A 16752-nucleotide genomic window follows, 5' to 3' on the forward strand; every position below is an offset into this window, starting at 1 on the left:
GAGTCTGTATTGACTCTCCGACCGGAGACTCCGCCAGTCATCAAATTTTGGCTTAGGGATGAGACAAAAATGAAACATGTCAAGTATTCATGGGCTGTATAAGTTTACTATGAAAACCGACACATCTTGTCCACGTATCAGTGTATCTCTGAAGGTCACGCATGACACTGTGGTTCCCCTGACACATCACAGGTGACATCACCTATGTAAAAGTCCATGGGTATTCCCCTGAATCACTTTTATGCCCATATATGAAGATCCCTGATGTCATCACTGGCCAGAAGGCCAAGACATAGCCCATATCTGTGTGGCTGGTTCAGATAGGGATCTCTGTGTCTGGACATAAAAGATATCATATTGTATGTTGTGATGTCATGGGAACCACTCTAACAGAATCCTTTTTATGCCCATATATGGAGATCCCTGATGACATCAATATTAAGCCCATATCTAACAGGACTTCATATGGGAATGCCCATATATGGAGGAAGACAGCCCATATCTGTGTGGCTGGTTCAGACAGGGATCTCCATGTATGGGCATAAAAGGGATGTACTATATACAGTACATGGATCTCCATATGGGTACCAGGGGTCTCCATATATGGGTAACTGGTCTGATATACATCACTGGCCAGATGGCCAAGAATTGGCGCGAGGTCACATGTCGCCCTGAGGCGTCTTACTAATTGTATAGTACAGGGGTTTTAAAAGTGGGTAACGGGGCACTCTGGGGTGCCGTGACAGCAGTCCAGGGGTGCCGTGAGATAATTTGATAAAATTTGAATTCATTTGGACACATATAATTTTAAAGACCCAGTGAAATGAAAAATATGTTTTTCATACTTTTAGAGTTTATCCGTGGTAATCATATGAGCATTCCTAACACTAGATATCAAAAAAATAGAAAATCAATTTTTGTGTATTTTTATATCAAAGGTCCCTAAATAGGCCATTCTTAATTATTTCCTGTGAACAGAAACGTGCTGCGTGGTGACTCCGTCCCCCCGACTTTCGTCACCCCCGCACAGCCAATCAGCTTCCGCTGCCTTAACCCAGTTGCTTTTTTGATACACTTGGACTGAGACACCTGCAAAAACACTCTCCCACCAAAGACTATTAAGACAGGACCATGATTGGAATGTTACTCTGGGTGTGCCCTTATACAGTATTTAGACCAGGAACGCAAATCTGTGTCACATTAGATTTTAACTTTAACCATTATATTTTATACTTTAACTATTGAAAAGTATATGAACAAGTATGATGAATATACAAGCGAGCTGGTAGATCTGCTATTTTGTATTTTTGAAAAAATTGAGAAAATGTGTCTTATTGAATATATAATTTTGACTTGATTCTATAAATGTCTTCTAAACCCTTCTTTTAAATAAGTGGTTCTCAAACATTTTCATATCATGGACCCCCCAAATTTCATTTGGCCGCGGACCCCAATCTCAAAATTGTTCCAGTGACCCCCAGAAGCAGAGATTTGAGTTACAAAAGTTTGCTTTTAAAAGTATATATTCAAATATTTGCAAACATTTTCATGATTTTATAAATAGCACATCTACAAGCTCACAGGGCAGTGCCGAGGGTGACATCTTGATATGTCGACGTCCCATTAGTCCGACTAAGGGTTAAGGTTAGGTTACTTTTAGGGTTAGGTTTAGGCATTGTTTTACTGAGGTAATTCAGTTGGAGGAAGGAATCCTCGCACCAAGAGAGAAAATCCTCAAGTCCTTGGCGGCTATGACCATTTTCATCATCAGATCACCAAGCAAGCTGACTGATGGAATACTTGATAATGAATCAATATGCGTGGCGACTAAAAAAATTTTTTGTATCTAAGATATAAAAAAGGCAGACAATAGACAACCCAGAAATGAATTACATTGACCTTTAACCTGTGGTGATTGATTGATTGAAGAATTTATTAGAAGGGTTACATAGGAAAAAGTACAGTTTCATAACAGTACAAATCACAGGTACAAGGTCAACTAAAAGGAGATCCTAGTAAGCTTTTTGGCTTATTTACACAGGAAGGCAGGAACCACTTTATGTATCTCTTATAACATTGAAAGACAGAGGAATAGAACACAGTACTTTGCTTAGGATAACATCAATAACAAAAGGGAAAAAGCATTCGAATAGGAGAAAAAAGGAAAAGAAAATGTAAAGAAAAGGGAGATATTTACAGTGGAAAAGGGGAGGTAAGTATGGGCTTAGAGTAGACTATTACAAGTTTCGAGTAGCAGCCGTCTGTAGGTGACTTTTCATACAGATTTTGAAGGAGGTTATGGATTTACACTTCATACAGTGCCAAACGACTTTTAGATCAACTTTCTCACTATGGACTTCCCTGCCAGACGACTTAAATCGACTTTTACTTAGAAAAAAAACCAAAAGAAAAAAAAAAACTAAAAAAAATTGATTTAAAAAAAAAAAAAAAAAAAAATTTTTTTGGACCTCATTAAATCTAGTAAACATGATTTAAATCGCGATTTTGCATGTTCCACCCCCATACAACCCCATCTTTATACAGGGCAGCCATCTTTCTTTACATAACATGTAAAACATAATGGCTATTATCTCAAGAATGCCTGAACGGATTTCCAATCTTTTTTTTTTGTTTGAAAGCTGTGAACAGCCTGCACAAACATTGTGCATGATCTGTGCATGGGCGTGCATGATCTGTGCACTATAAATTACATGGAAGTCTATGGAGATTTTCTGGCAATAATGCCACTCGAGGGCAAATTTAATTGGCAGTAACAGGCTTTCGGTAAGGCATTCGCATTCCACGTTAGTGGTAGGAGGAGAACGAATTTGAGCCTGTTTTAGAGTCAAATCTGGGTTGGACGTGATTTGTGGAGCTGCGTTCAAGTTTTTCAGTCTTACTATACCTTCTAAATGTTTATAGAGATGGTTAATTAAGGTGGAATGAAGTGTCTTGCCCGCTTCATCCAGGGTCTAACAGATTTTTTTCTTTTTTTTTACCAAGAGCTCTGTTTAAACTAGCTTTTCAAATTGTTTCATAACCAGGGAGGTTAAGATAGTGGAAATCATTCAATCAATAGCATAGGGTTCTTTATTTTTGCAACAGGCACCACTATGGACTGTTTCCAAAGAGATGGCACCTTCTGCAGGGAGAGAGACAAAGTAAAAATATCATTAAAAATGAGGCCTAGTAGCTGTTCAGCACAGGTTTTTAACAAGCAACCACAAAATGTATCGGGCCAGGACTTTTCCTGGGTTTACACCTCTTAAAACATTTAGTAACATCTTGCTCGTCAAACAAATTATTTCGAGGAGGGGCCAACATGAGACTATTTCTAATTTCATCATGTTTGGCATTAAAATCATGAACATGAAATCTACCATAAAGGTCATTAAGATCCTGAGCCAGCTCTACATCTGAATTGTATCAATTGAGCAGAACTTTTCTTTAGCCTTTTCTCCTGTCTGACGCATCTGTAGGTGGAAGAGTGCACTGCATGGTTACAATTCAAGGGAAACTTATATTTTCAACCAATACCCCATTGTTCTGATGTGAGGAGTTCAATATTGTTATATTATATATATACTATTGATACTATTGTTATTTTATTTTATTAGATATGTGATGTTGACTAACAATTAGTTGACTTTTGGTGGGAAAAAAAAAGAAAACAGCATATACCGGTATCGGTTAATATTGGTTAATATCGGTATCAGAGATTAAGAGTTGGACAATGTCGGTTATCGGTTATCAGTAAAAAGATCAATATCGGACATCCCTACTTTACAGAGAAGCTTTTTACTCAAAATCTCCAACTGCCAGTGGTAGTAGGTCTACTCTCCTCTATGAGTTCTCTCATGACTTTTGAGATGACTGTTCTGTCGGAACTGTTTCCCACACTCGTCACAGGTGTAGGGCTTCTCTCCTGTATGAATTCTCTGGTGCTGTGTTAGAGCACTTCTCACACTGAACCTGCTCCCACACTGGTCACAGTGAAACGGTTTCTCTCCTGTATGAATTCTTTGGTGCTGTGTTAGAGTACCTCTCTCACTGAACCTGCTCCCACACTGGTCACAGTGAAAAGCTTTTTCTCCTGTATGAGTTTTCTCATGACCTTTGAGACTACTGCACTGTCGGAACTGTTTCCCACACTGGTCACAGTGGTAGGGCTTCTGTCCTGTATGCTTTCTCTCATGATATTTGAGCCCACTGTTATGGCTGAACTGTTTCCCACACTGGTCACAGTGAAACGGTTTCTCTCCTGTATGAATTCTCGTATGACTTTTGAGCTGACTGTTCATGCTGAACCGTTTCCCACACTGGTCACAGTGGTAGGGCTTCTGTCTTGTATGAATTCTCGTATGACTTTTGAGACTACTGTCCTGGCTGAACTGTTTCCCACACTGGTCACAGTGAAACGGTTTCTCTCCTGTATGGGTTCTCTCATGAGTTTTGAGATTACTGCTCTGGCGGAACTGTTTCCCACACTGGTTACAGTGAAACGGTTTCTCTCCTGCATGAATTCTCTGGTGACATTTGAGACCTCTGTTCATGCTGAACCGTTTCCCACACTGGTCACAGTGAAATGGTTTCTCTCCTGTATGAGTTCTCTTATGACTTTTGAGACTACTGCTCTGGCTGAACTGTTTCCCACACTGGTCACAGGTGTAGGGCTTCTCTCCTGTATGAATTCTCTTATGACATTTGAGCTCACTGTTACGGCTGAACTGTTTCCCACACTGGTAACAGTGAAACGGTTTCTCTCCTGTATGAATTCTCTCATGCCTTTTGAGACTACTGCTCTGGCTGAACTGTTTCCCACACTGGTCACATGTGTAGGGCTTCTCTCCTGTATGAATTCTTTGGTGCAGTGTTAGAGCACTTCTCACACTGAACCTGCTCCCACACTGGTTACAGTGAAACGGTTTCTCTCCTGTATGAATTATCTCGTGACATTTGAGACTACTGCTCCTGCTGAACTGTTTCCCACAATGCTCACAGTGGTAGGGCTTCTGTCCTGTATGAATTCTCTGGTGCTGTGTTAGATTATCTCTCTGGGTGAACCATTTCCCACACTGGTCACAGGTGTAGGGCTTCTCTCCTGTATGAATTCTTTGGTGGTTTTTAAGAGTACCTCTCTTACTGAACCTGCTCCCACACTGGTCACAGTGAAATGGTTTCTCTCCTGTATGAGTTTTCTTGTGACATTTGAGATGACCGCTCTGGCTGAAGCTTGTCCCACACTGGTCACAGCTGTAGGGCTTCTCTCCTGTATGAATTCTTTGGTGATATTTAAGAGTTACTCTCTGGCTGAACCTGCTCCCACACTGGTCACAGTGAAACGGTTTCTCTCCTGTATGAATTCTCTTGTGACATTTGAGACGACTGTCGCTACTGAAGCTTGTCCCACATTGGTCACAGGTGTAGGGCTTCTCTCCTGCATGAATTCTCTTGTGATGTTTGAGATGTCTATTTCCACTGTAGATATGTTCGAGTTGGGCAGGAAATACATCTGGGATGGAGAATGAGTAGAGAGAAGAAAAAACATAAAACGTTTTGAAATAACATACAAGTTGTGTTCTATCACCAACTGATGATGTCCTGCATTTAGAACGACAGCAGCAACTGCCTGGCACAGATTGGCCGTTGGAACATTTAGGCAGATTCCTGGCTTGCCTGATGACAGATTCAACTTGCAGCTGTCTCTGTCTGTCTCTCTCTCTCCTGCACGCCCTCGTGCACGCACACACACACACACACACACACACACACACACACACACACACACACACACACACACACACACACACACACACACACACACACACACACACACACACACACACACACACACACACACACACACACACACACACACACAGCACGCACAAAGTTCTTATCTACAGTTTTACCGTTTTTCATTTACACACTTATTATATCTTTACTCCTCAGAGTGCAGGCAACATTTCTGTACATTTGCTTTCTATAGAAGATGAAACAAAAGAGTTCAGGGACATAAAAACATGAACACACCTATTCTGTGTAACTTTATCACGGGCTGCTTCAGCATGGCTCGCTGGTAGATCTGTGGCTGTTCCCCCTCTGGAGCAGCAGCAGAAAAGCTGTTGGGCGAAATCTCTCTTTTAAAACCCCCAAACAGTTCTTCTCCTTCGGTCCACTTTGATGGTCGACATTTGAGGCCCGGTTTGACCGTTTGGGATCTGACATTACTTGCTGACATGTTGTGGTCTTGAGGTCATATTGAGCTGCAGTCCTCTGCTCCGCTTCCTTGGTAAACTCTCCCTAATCAACACTGAACAGAACAGTGCTTCCATAACCAGGACACACCCACTCTCAGTCTCCACCCACTCCCCACCCACTGCTCCAGCATTCACATATCAGATCAAATCAAACTTTATTTATAGAGCACATTTACAACAGTCACAATTGACAATAGTGCTGAACAAGGTGAACAAAAACATCAACAAGAAAGTATGCTAGAGCAACAGCAACCAAATCATATGTAGGGCTACATGCATACAGATAACTGCTGGAAAGTATCTAGCTACATTTACTGTACTGTGCTTGAGTAAAATATTACAGTACTTTTTTATAAACTTGAATATTTCAGAGTTTTTTTTTAATACCATTAACTTCTACTCGACTACATGTCAGAGCCACATATTGTTGCGACTGTAGGTCGCAGATTAGTATGTGATTGTGAATGGTCACAGCTTGTCTGCATGTATCTCTGTCTGTCTGTCTGTCTGTCTGTCTGTCTGTCTGTCTGTCTGTCTGTCTGTCTGTCTGTCTGTCTGTCTGTCTGTCTGTCACGCCTGACACTATGGGTTCTATGGGTTTGTCGCTCTGACATCGTGCTCTGATGTCACTGTGATATCAGGGGAACCACTCTAACAGTATGGGTTTGTCGCTCTGACATCACTCTCTGGCTTCACTGTGATGTCACACTAACAGAATCCCTTTTATGCCCATATATGGAGTTCCCTGATGTCATCAATATTAAGCCCATATCTAACAGGACTTCATATGGGAATGCTCATATATGGAGGTCACATCGGCCACATACCACACTAACAGAATCCATATATGGCCAGGACAGATGGCCAAGACAGCCCATATCTGTGTAGCTGGTTCTTTACATCTGTAAACCAGTGATGTAACAATAACGCTGATTCTCATGAAGGTGTGGACCTTGCAGTTACCATCCACTAACAACAAGACAGCTTCTAATAAATAAAACACATGTGTGTACTGTAGGTACAGCACTTCATTGGCCTGCTGACAGCTTGCACAAGATATTTGGTGCAGAATCCGTTGATTGGTCCAGCGGTTTATGTGAGATGTAATGCCTCAACTCTTCTAACTCCAAGTATAGTGCTCTTCAGGGTGGGGGGTCCCCAGTTCAACTATGATTATGTTGGGGATCGCGGCCTGAAAAGGTTGAGAACCACCGTTCTAGACGGCGCTGCCTCCTACAGATCCACACCATAACACCAACACATGCTGTCCACTCACTGACCTACAGTATGCTGAACAGTATCCTTCTTTCAGAACTTCGTCTTGAACGGGGACCTCTATGACGCCATATCTATTGTTGAGGATGACAACTGGAGACGCATTCGCAACATCCTCTCGCCCTCGTTCACCTCTGGCCGTATCAAGGAGGTAAGAAGAATCGGCCCTCTTCTGAAATGTATAGCAGAGGGGATAAAGGTCAGGTGGGTACTATAGGGACATCTGGGCGCCTCAATGTAAAATTGGATATTTTGTCAGGTTTTGTAGCAATTTGTAGCACTTGTAGAAATATGAGACCTTAATTGTTAAGCATGTAATGATCATATATACTTTATTTTACTTAAGACCATTTTTAAATTGACTGGTTGCCGGTTGGTGCCACTATTTTAAAATGTACCATTTTAGCCAATTTTACATCAAGGTGCCTACTAGATGTCCCTAGTGTCCACCTGTCTGGTTACCAGCAGGGGTTCTCAATGGCACACTTAACTGGAGTGCCGTGAAACAAATCCAGCTGCATTGTGCCTGTCTCTGTGAGGGCACAGCTAAGCTGCCCATTGATGTCCCTTGAGCAATTCCTGACCTTTCCACTCCACGTGCCTCTCTTTACTCTTCTGCGCTCTGCTCTGTGTCAGATGTTTAGCATCATGAAGCACCACTCCCACAAGCTGACGGACAGCCTGAGGACCAAGGCACACAATGATGAAGTCATAGCTGTGAAGGAGTGAGTATAATCCCCTGGAATAAAGGACTAGAAACCATGCGAATGAAACATTCCTTTTAAACGTCTGTGCCCATAGCAGGGGTCTTCAACAGGGGGCCTGGGACCCCTAGGGGGTCCTCAGAGTCACTACAGGGGGTCCTCCAAATCTTTGTGTGATAGAAAGCTTTTCTCCTTTTTTATTTTAACCACTTGAACCCTATAGCGTCCATATTCTGACAACTTTAGCCAAAAATAGATCTACAAGCTCACAACGCCTCACGCTGCGAGGCGTTGTGAGCTTGTAGATCGGCTATTTTCGGCGAAGAGGTTTGGTGTAGAGGGGAAGCTAAGGTTTATTAAGTATTGACGGTTCAAGTGGTTAAAGGGGAAGACCACCCATTTTAAATATTGAAATATGTCATTAATATACCTTAGAGGAGTTGTGTGGAAATAGAAAAAAGTTCCCCCTCTTCTGTGTTGCCTAGAACTGGAGGATTGATTTTGGGGTTTGTATTGTAAAGTACAATGTGTGATGTCATCAAGTTGTACAATACAATACAAACCCCAAAATCAATCCTCCAGTTCTAGGCAACACAGAAGAGGGGGAACTTTTTTTCTATTTCCACACAACTCCTCTAAGGTATATTAATGACATAGTTCAATATTGAAAATGGGTGGTCTTCCCCTTTAAATATCTGCAACACAAATTTAGATGAACCCAAAATCACTGATGATTGTGCATTTAGTTCTATGCCAATCAGACAAATCAGTCCTCAACATGGCCTTGTAGGACTACAAAGGAAACCCATGAATTGGTCATTGCACATACAACCACGGGCTAAGGGCTGACACCCATTAGCGAGGAGTGTTGGGTGGGAGGAGTGAGACGTAGGCCTACTACCTCCTCCTGAATTGGCTACTCTACAAAAAAAAAAGGAAGAAAAAAAAAAAGAAAAAACATTAGTGCTTCTTGAAACCATGTAAAAAGTGAGTCAGTTGTGTGTGCTTTGTAGTTACTTTGTAGTGTACTTGAACCCTGGGGGAAACATTTACGACTCATTGTCAGCTTGCGGATTGTAGACAGGTGAAAAGATCTAATGTAGAAGGAAACAAGAGCAGACCAAGTACAGAGCCAAAGGTCTGGTTTCACTAAGAATAGAGGGTTTAAGTGGTTAACTTGTTGACTTGAAACGGTGCAAATAATACACATATAGACACATTTTATCTACCAATGTGTGGCTCCAGTGAGCGTTCTATTAATGCCGTACTATCTGTTTGTAGTCATGTAGGCTCCTACAGTATGGATGTGATTGCCAGCTGTGCGTTCAGCGTGGACATTGATTCTCTCCACAACCCATCAGATCCCTTCACATCCCACGCCAGAGAGTTGTTCAGAATCAGCATTCCACTCTTCATCTTCCAAGGTGTTCCCTTCCCTTTGTCTTTCTTTACAAAGTAATTAGACACATCATGTCATGAATTGAATACGTAGGAGCACAATGGAAACAAGTCCCCAGACTAAATGTTTAACTGTACCCAGAGTGAATTGAAAGAAAGAGAGAAAGTGCTGCCAATGAGGGGTCAGGAAATGAACTGGTTGACCCATGTTTCAGCTCGAGAGTGACAAGGGGCGATTTTTGGTTTCAATAGCAGCGTCGCGAATATCAGCATTTTTAGGCCAATATACAACATGACAACTGTTTTAAAGTATTGTACAGTGACAACTAAAGTCTCTGTAATATTTACTTTATACTATTGCCAAAAACGATGTAAAATAATGTGGAAAAGGATCATTAAAGTCAGCTGTTGCCTTGTCGCTGGCATTTCACTGCGTCCGTCATAACGTTGATAATATGCACAATAGCACCACTGACTCCAAGTGGCAGGTGAAAGTAAGGCAATGAAAGGCATGTACTCTGTTATCGTGGGACTGTCAGTTATTAACCAATACTAACTAATTCTCGCGATACTGCCGGCTCAAAAACTATTATTTTGCTCTTTCAGGACGTCAGTATAATTATATCGTTTGCAAATCAGAAAACAACATATCCGGAAATAACCTGTGATGTTTTCTTTCATTTGTCTGAATCGATTATTTTTATAAATGTCACTGTCCTTAGAAAATGATGTTTGTTCATAACTTGAGCAGCTGCTCTCATTCATTTTGTAAACTTCCAGTTCAGAGATTTGCCATTGGACTCGCCTTATGAAGTGAACGTAGGTGGCAGAGCTTTCCGTATAGGGCTCTGACTGTATCTCTGTGCTGTTGACATTTTCTTTACTAATAAAGTATTCAATCAATCAATCAATCAATCAAATGGAACCAGTGGTTCTCAAAAGTGGGTAGTGGTTTGAGAACCATTGCATGGGACAGCAGTGATGACGACTAGAACGTTAGAACTGTCAAATTCACACCACCAGCAGTGGCAGCGATTTGCTCCTGGGAGCAAATCAACGCATCTGGGAGACGATAGCCTTCATCCATATTATACAAAGCATTGAAACTAGGCTATATTAGACCTTCAGCAGGTTGTCTTAAAGGAATTACATGTAACTTTAAGACTATTAAAAATATATATGTATATACCTTTTTAGCAGTCATTTCCCTTCATCAGTAACTATATTATTGTGCTGGGGTGTTTCCTTGCAGAAAGACACATCCCCTGGCTGCATTTCTGTTCTGTTCCACTCTTTATGTTGACATTAAATGTCAACAGAAACAGTGGAGGGACGTTTTTGTCAGGGGGAGCTCAGCCAGAGCTCTTAATTGCTCCCTTTGAACTTCAGAGGGGTTGTGCACTAAGGTAATTGATTGGGCCATAAAAGTATCAAGTCCTCGTTAGTGATCTCTCTAATCAATGAAAGCATCAAAGACAACTACATCTTTGATGCCTGTCATAGAGGGGAGGGGGGAATGTTTGTGTACACACAAGCTTGCATATTTTTCCTTTAAGGAAATAGAGCGACATTGATAATTAACAGCTTTGTTAAATGTACCTACCCCTTGTGTCTTCATCAGGGATGTTCCCGTTTCTTCTGCCTCTGCTGAAACTGTCGGGCTTCGCCTTGTTCCCCAAGTCCACCACCGCCTTCTTTGCATCTGTTCTGCAGAAGGTCAAAGCTGAACGCCATAACAAATCAGCCCAGGTCTGGAGGACACATAATATAACCAAAACATTACAATACACTGAATGCACTGTAAACATGTTAAAGGTATAGGGCAATCATTCATGACAATAAAACATTTGATTCTGTGTCAAAAAATATTTTAATATTTAATTTTATCATATAGTATTTTTTAATAAATACCAATCTTTTTATGGTTTTCAAATATTCTTTTGACACAGAATTTCGTTTAATGGTCATGATTCACCAGGAGCCTGAATGGCTTAATTCCAGGCAACATAGTTGGGGGGGGGGGGGGGAAATAAAAACTATTGGATTTTCTATCTGTGGCATCACAAAATGGCCACCACAATGCCCTATACTAGTGTATGTATTCAGTGGTGCATGGTGATTCAATGTTTGGGGGGGTCGCTTATCTAGAGACATCACGTACAGGTCTATTAATATGCATACAGGCTTGTTCTTTGTTGAAACACCCTGTTGTGACATGTAAGCGTTGGCGAGGTGTGAACTTGTTGTTTTTTTTGGGATCAATGCATGTCGGTTGCGTGAGAGGCGTGACCCCTGCTTAAAAAAGATATGGGGCGGCGGGGGCACGCGACCCCGGACTAATTCAACACTCTATAGTAGGTATAGTCATGTAATTGAAAGAGATTTAATTTAAAGAGAGCTGGGGTGGGTTTACCAGGGTGGACTTCTTCCACTCCTGACATCACAAATCCTGACTTACTGGATGACTTCTGAATGTTGGGGGCCGGGTGGATTTAGCTGTGCAAAACAGTGATTTTCAACATGTATAGAAAACATTCATTATTGATGAGAATGCCAAATTAAAACATAGGTACTGTTTTTCGCATTATTTGAATTTCCAGCGTTTAAAAAATGACATCTTTACTCAGTCTTTAATGGCACTGTTCACTTTCAGGCTCGGGTGGATTTTCTTCAGCTGATGATTGACTCTCAGAAAGGCAACAACAACAAGGGAGATGGACCAAGTAATGGTGAGCAATTAGTGACACGCACGCACGCACGCACGCACGCACGCACGCACGCACGCACGCACGCACGCACGCACGCACGCACGCACGCACGCACGCACGCACGCACGCACGCACGCACGCACGCACGCACGCACGCACGCACGCACGCACGCACGCACGCACGCACGCACGCACGCACGCACGCACGCACGCACGCACGCACGCACGCACGCACGCACGCACGCACGCACGCACGCACGCACGCACGCACGCACGCACACACACACACACACACACACACACACACACACACACACACACACACACACACACACTAGTGCATTAACCAAAAAGTCGACAAGTCGACTCAGTCGACTTCATTAGCCAGTCGACTCCCACCAGGGAAAGTCGAAAATTGAAAAAATAAATACAATGTCTCCACTCTGTCACATAGACAGGCTGGACAGACAGACAGACAGACAGACAGACAGACAGACAGACAGACAGACAGAAGAAATCGTAACAGTAGCCACCAACTTAATCCTGTGGGATCCAACATTATATAGGAATTAGGATTATTATTATTCAATGATGCTGGTTGCAGTGGAATCTATAATAATAACATCAAAAGAAAAGAGCTTAGTCTATTTGTGTTCACGCCAATGTCGACAGGCTCGAGTCGACTTGCAAAAATCACAAGTCGTTAATGCCCTAAAACACACACACACACACACACACACACACACACACACACACACACACACACACACACACACACACACACACACACACACACACACACACACACACACACACACACACACAGTGGGTGTTTCTTTTTCTTTCTTTTTTCATCCGAGATCTACTGCCAGCTATTTCTTTTCTCCATCCACACAGGTTTGACCGATCACGAGATCTCGTCCCAGGCGACAATGTTCATCGTAGCCGGTTATGAGACCAGTGCGGCCACCCTCAGCTTCTTGGCATACAACCTGGCCAGAAACCCTCATGTTATGAAACGTCTGCAGGAGGAAATAGACACCACCTTCCCCAATAAGGTACAGCAATAGCCCTGCAACTCAAATCAATTTAATCCATATACCTGTTGTATATCGTCGTTCTCGGGTGGAAACCTTCCATGTCCAAAACCGTTGTATTTATCATTTTAAAAATGATTTAAACTAGTGAAAATAGAGGATCCATGAGGCAATAGGTTTTCAGGGACTCTTTTCTTGCAAGTTGCAACCACCATGGGCCAGAACATTGGGAATGCGTTTTCCTAAAAATAAAAAAATAAAAAACTATGAATGCATGACATTAATTCTAAGTATATAGCCTAGGTCTGAAGTGGTTTTGTAATAATTATTTAAATCTACAAAGTAAGATTTCTAACTAGCAACTAAAGTTTTCAAATAATTATAGTGGAGTAAAAGTACAATATTTGCCTTAGATGTAGTGGAGTAGAAGTAAAAGTGTTGAAAATTGGAAGTACTACTCCAGCAAAGTAAAAATACGTCAAAAGTAAACTTAAGGGTACAGTACTTAAGTAAATGTACTTAGTTGCTTTCCACCACTGCATATTACAGCACTACAGTACATTTATTAGTACACTAGAGTACATTTATAAGTACACTACAGTACATTTATAAGTACACTACAGTACATTTATAAGTACACAGACACTTCACTGAAGTAATTTGGGATCGATGACAACTTGACAGGGTTCTGTCGAGTATGAGGCACTGATGCAGATGGAGTACTTGGACAGTGTGGTCAACGAGTCCTTGAGGTACGTATGGTTCCTATGTGTAATTACTGGCAGAGTCTGTGTCTGTCTGTGTTTGGCAGGATATTTTAATTGATTCTATTTGTGTGTGTGTTTGGATGTGAATAAAATAACTCATGAACAGATGGATAGATTATTATGAAGATAAGGAATAATTAACTTTTGGGCCAAAAAAAAGTCAACGCTCTCAATCAATGTTGATGTCCAGATATATATACTATAGTGAAGCACTTGGACTCTATGGAGCATGAAAACAAAACAACCTTTACACCCATAATGTTTATTTATATTTTATCGCAATTTCAAAGTGATACTATACATGTTGTAATTAATACAGTTAAACACCCTGCCTAAAAGGAACATCTCAAATAAGTCCTTTTACGGTCTTGTTTACATCGGAAGTCCTTGGTATTCAATACATGTACATATTAAACACATTAAAAAATCATAGCAGTTATAAAAACACTATATGTACAGGGTAGGGGAAACAAGGGGGTGGGCTAAAGTAAGCTCACTTCTCGCCTGTCTATGGGAGAAGTGATAACTACCTCTGTCTCTGGCCTCCTTAAAGGTGATATTTCAGGGCAGTTTTGAAGGCCAGCGAGCATGTTGAAGTTGAAGTTGAAGTTGTCAAGGGGAATTCCACACCTGGGTGGCAGTGTTGTAGATGGAGAATTTACCCAATATTTATCTTACAGGTTTGTATTATCAGATCGTTGTGTGCTCTCCCTCTGGTGTTGTGGCTGAGATTTGAGTTGAGATCCAATAGCTTGTACGAACAGGTCATGCTGGTTGACTAGTTGGAAGGTTGCTAGGGAGATACCGTAGCTACTCAGCATCAATTCAGCTATTTATATTTGATATTTTTGCTTTATTTGACGTTGTGCTTTTCTTATGATTAGGCATGGCCGTTCTACAAAAACACATCCTAGATCAGGGTTCCCCCAATAGGCGGCAATAAGAGCAGCAACAACACTAGTATATCGTCGTTGTCGGGTGGAAATCTCGTATCTCCAAATTTGTACGTTCTTTCGCAAATCATACAAGGCCGTCGCACAAAAGTAGTGAAAACAGCAGATCATCATTTTTAAAATGATAAATTCAAAACGAACGGTTTTGGACATACAAGATTTTCACCCGACAACGACGATATCTGAACTGTCACTGGAGTAGCGGGAACGCCACCGTCGCCCCCTGCAATGTTGTGGCCCTCGGCTTGTTACCCTAGACATAATTCGGCCCTTGGGGAAAACTATTTGGGGAACCCTGTCCTATAGATCCTCCTGGGGTCTGAAATAAAGATCGAATTAGATTGAATTGTAACTGTGGTCGTGTTGGAATCCTGAGTCTTAGTAAAAGGTTTTGTTTGAAGGCTCTATCCTCCCGCTGCACGTTTGGAACGCGTTGCCAAGGCGACAGTGGAGATCAACGGAACCACCATACCGAAGGACATGGTGGTCATGGTCCCAATCTATGCACTGCACCATGACCCTGATCTATGGCCTGAACCAGAGGACTTCAACCCCGACAGGTAGCAGCTGCTGGTGCTACTGTCAGGCATTACTTATAGCAGTGGTTCTCAACGTGTGGGTCAGGACCCCCAGGGCGGTCCCCAAATCATTTTTAGGGTCCCCAGAGGATTAGCTTAATGTGCAACATTGTTTTCTAACTCAACAGTAAACAAACCAACATAAAGTTTAAGTGTAGGCCTATAGAGGGTATCTGCACATTTCTAAAGTAAGGACTTTTTAATACCTCTAAAATGACAACTTAAACATTGGCTAAATATTAGAGGCAGACATTATGAGAATAGCCGATCTTTGTGAGCGTGTAGATCTGCTATTTTCACAATATGAATGAAAAGGTTGAGAACCACTGACTTACAGCACAACACCATAACTGTCAAATCCTCAGTGTTAAAACAACTTGTACCCCAGCATCCCTATTCTGGGGGGGAAACATTCCCCCCAAAAAATTGCAGATCTACAAACTCAAATTCTATTTGATCCTCTCTCTCTTCTGTCTCTGGTTGTGTTTCTTTCCAGATTTAGTAAGGAGAACAGGCAGAACATTGATCCATACGCCTACCTGCCATTTGGGGCTGGACCAAGGAACTGTATCGGGATGCGGTTTGCCCTGGTGACCATCAAGCTGGCTTTAGTGGAACTCCTACAACATTACAGCTTCTCCGTCTGCGAGGAGACAGAGGTGACACATTCTGATACATTGATAACACTTACATGAGATGCAATACATTTGTTCAACTTGCCATATCTGTATATTCAATACACTTAAAGCTACCATCCGAAATGTCTGGAGGTAATTATCCCGGAATGGCCGAAGGCGAGCATAATGTTTTAGCCCGTCTTAATGGCTATATCTCGAATGGAAACATTTTTTCAACTAATTCCTGTACCTCTGGACATGCTTAAGAAGAAGATATAATACTAAAGATCTAGGAAAACGTATAGGTTCCGAACGGAACCATGTTTATTTAATACCGGAGGACAAGGTCCCCCATTGGGATAACAGCGCCATCTGGCGCTGCAACAGAGTAAAACTCATAAGCTCCCGTACGAGAAATATCATTTGTCGGAAGGGCTGTCAATCACAAACGAGGG

The 16752-nt window shown here is 41.8% G+C and overlaps 1 protein-coding gene across 2 annotated transcripts in view; it reads left to right on the top strand.

The window, feature by feature from the left end:
• LOC308281963 (cytochrome P450 3A27-like) overlaps positions 1 to 16752 on the top strand; it is a 29466-nt gene that overhangs the window by 2708 nt on the left and 10006 nt on the right. For both annotated transcript variants that reach the window (XR_013961888.1, XM_080722311.1), the window contains exons 5-13: positions 7573 to 7686; positions 8172 to 8260; positions 9521 to 9663; positions 11259 to 11386; positions 12291 to 12366; positions 13243 to 13403; positions 14067 to 14134; positions 15504 to 15662; positions 16177 to 16339. Coding sequence is in view for 1 of the 2 variants with exons in the window: in XM_080722311.1 (XP_080578437.1) it covers positions 7573 to 7686; positions 8172 to 8260; positions 9521 to 9663; positions 11259 to 11386; positions 12291 to 12366; positions 13243 to 13403; positions 14067 to 14134; positions 15504 to 15662; positions 16177 to 16339 (1101 nt within the window). In the remaining variant the exon portion in view is untranslated. The remainder of the gene's footprint in view (positions 1 to 7572; positions 7687 to 8171; positions 8261 to 9520; positions 9664 to 11258; positions 11387 to 12290; positions 12367 to 13242; positions 13404 to 14066; positions 14135 to 15503; positions 15663 to 16176; positions 16340 to 16752) is intronic.

The sequence above is a fragment of the Nannobrachium achirus genome, assembly GCF_963921795.1.
Source record: "Nannobrachium achirus genome assembly, chromosome: 3".
In the NCBI taxonomy this organism is placed as follows: Eukaryota; Metazoa; Chordata; class Actinopteri; order Myctophiformes; family Myctophidae; genus Nannobrachium; species Nannobrachium achirus.